The 2,456-nt window shown below is 52.1% G+C and overlaps 1 protein-coding gene across 1 annotated transcript; it reads right to left on the minus strand.

Moving 5' to 3' along the window:
- Window positions 1-347: 347 nt before the first annotated feature.
- LOC145408742 (uncharacterized) lies at window positions 348-1,503 on the minus strand. Its single transcript, XM_080279399.1, has 3 exons — window positions 1,057-1,503; window positions 631-786; window positions 348-590 (listed from the first exon to the last, which is right to left on the minus strand). The coding sequence occupies exons 1-3, from the start codon at window positions 1,501-1,503 to the stop codon at window positions 348-350; spliced, it is 846 nt and encodes a 281-aa protein (XP_080135525.1).
- Window positions 1,504-2,456: the final 953 nt, after the last annotated feature.

Here is a 2,456-nt window from a genome sequence, read left to right on the forward strand (position 1 = left end):
TATGACGCCTGGGTTGGCATGTGGTGACGACAGGTAACGGAGGGTAGAAAATGACAAAGGGTATAGTGTGTGTGTGTGTGTGTGTGTGTGAGTGGTGCATGTAGGTGTTGGTGCAGTGACTTGAGGTGTTGGTTGTGTGTGTGTTGTTGGTAGGCTGTCAAGGTTGGGGGATGATATGTGGGGTGTTGTCTGTGACTGGATTTGTGGTGTGGCTGGTTTGACTCTGTTTGCGGAGATTGTGGATGATTTCCCGTGTTTGTCTATTGTAACTGTTTTGTCTGATTTTATGATCATGGGGTAAGGGCCCTCGTATGGGGTTTGGAGAGGTGAAGTGCGTTGACCCCTTCTCACAAAGACTGTTCGGCATCTGGTAGGGAGTGCGGGATGAATGTCATTTGTTGTTGGCAAGCACGAGGAGGGACTGGTTGTAGTGCCTGCATTGCCTGCTGGAGCTCTGGGAGGAAAACCAGGGCCGGCGTGCCTGGTTGTGGGGCAAACTGCCCCAGCAGCCTCAAGTCTTTCCCATGCGTTAGCTCCACCTCGGAATTCCCGATGTCCTCTTTCTCAGTAACCCTCAAGTTTAGGGATGACTGGCAGTGCGACCACCCAACTCACTGGGTGAGGAAGTACCCTCAGTGCTTCCTTCAGGTTACGATGACAGCACTCAACCATCCTGTTTGCCTGAGGGTGATATGCGGAGGCTCTGTGGCATGTAGCACCCAGGTAGTCCATGAGGTCCTGCCAGGCCCAAGATTCGAATTGGGGGCCCTGGTCTGTGATGATAACCTGCGGGGCACCGAAATGAGTGACCTAGGATGCCAAGAAATGATATGCTAAACAGTCAGTCGTAGTGTCAAGCATGGGCGTGGCCTCAACCCGCCTTCTCGCTCTATCTATACACGTTAAGATATAGCGGTTACCCCTAGATTCAGGGAGGGGGCCGAGGATGTCAATGTGTACTGTATGGAAATGTTGAGTTGATGTGGACAGCAGTTGTAGTGGTGTCTTGGTGTGGCAATGTATTTTTGCAGACTGACAAGCCATGCATGCTCTGACCCAGTTGGTGGTGTCACACCTCATCCCTGGCCATACCACTCGCCAGCTAAGTAAGCTGTGCATGCCACGAATGCCTGGATGCGCCATGTCATGGTAATGACAAAAGTCTTGCCTTCGGAATCGTTGGGGAATATAGGGCCATGCTGTTCCGCAGGATATGTCACACCAGAGTTTCTTGGGTGTGCCAGTGACGTCAAACTGTTGCAGTTGAAGTGAGGTCACGGCCTGCAGCAATTCTCGGAGTTCCTGATCATCCTCCTGCTCCTGTGCCAAGGCTGCATGGTCTAGCAGGGGTAGTGTAGGGCCGACAGGCGAGATTCCCCGGGACAGAGTGTCCATAACCTTATTCTCGTCCCCACTGATATGCTGGATGTCAGTGGAAAACTCCGAAATGAAGGCCAGCTGTCTTGCTACCCTGGGAGACCAATTTTCTCCTTTCTGGGCCATTGCATAAGTATGGGGACTACTGTCAGTGAGGATGGTGAATTCTTTGCCTTCCAGAAAGTGCCTGAAATGTCTGACTGCCTCACATAGCCAGTAACTCCCTGTCGAAGGCACTGCATTTGCGCCGGGCAGGGTTTAGGTGCTGGCTGAAGAATGTGACAGGCACATTTGCCCCGTTAACATTTTGTTGTAGGACTGCCCCCACAGCTTCGGCAGAGGCGTCTGTAGAGAGTGTGATGGGGGCATCTGGTGATGGGTATGCTAGTCAGGGTGCAGTGGCGATGTGGTTCTTGAGGGTGGTAAAGGCACGGGCTTATTGTTCGGTCCATTGAAGAGGCTTGGAGGATGTCTTTTGTCCCCTTCAGGAGATCGTTAATGGAGGCTAGTGTGGTTGCGGCGTTTCTCAGGAACCTGTGATAATTATTGACCATCCCCAAGAACTCCCTGAGCCTGCGAGGTGTAGCCAGGGGTGGAAAGTCTTTGATGGCGTCCACCTTCTGCGGGAGGGGCGTGATACCTGTGGTTGATACCCTGTTGCCCAAGAAATCCAGTTCGTATGCACTGAGGATACACTTCGCGGGGTGCACGTGCAGCCTGTAGTCCTGCAGGCATTGGAACAGCATTTGGAGGTGTGTTTTGTGCTGCTCATGGGAATCCAAAGCGATAAGGATGTCAATGTACACCATGCCGAAATCTAGCCCCCTGGCAACCTGGTCCATAAATCTCTGGAACGTTTGTGCGGCGTTTCTGAGGACGAAACTCATCTTTGTGTATTCAAAAAGGCCAAAGGGGGTGGTGGTCACCGCAGTCTTGGGGATGTCCTTCTCTGCCACAGGGATTTGGTGGAACACTCTGACTAAATCGATCTTGGAGAATACACGACAACCGTGCAGTTGGTGGTGGAAATCCTGGATGTGGGGAATGGAATATCTGTTGGGAACTGTCATCACATTCAG

This window comes from Coenobita brevimanus, chromosome 78, assembly GCF_032717465.1.
Source record: "Coenobita brevimanus isolate Jiangsu-jjx chromosome 78, ASM3271746v2, whole genome shotgun sequence".
Taxonomy (NCBI): Eukaryota; Metazoa; Arthropoda; class Malacostraca; order Decapoda; family Coenobitidae; genus Coenobita; species Coenobita brevimanus.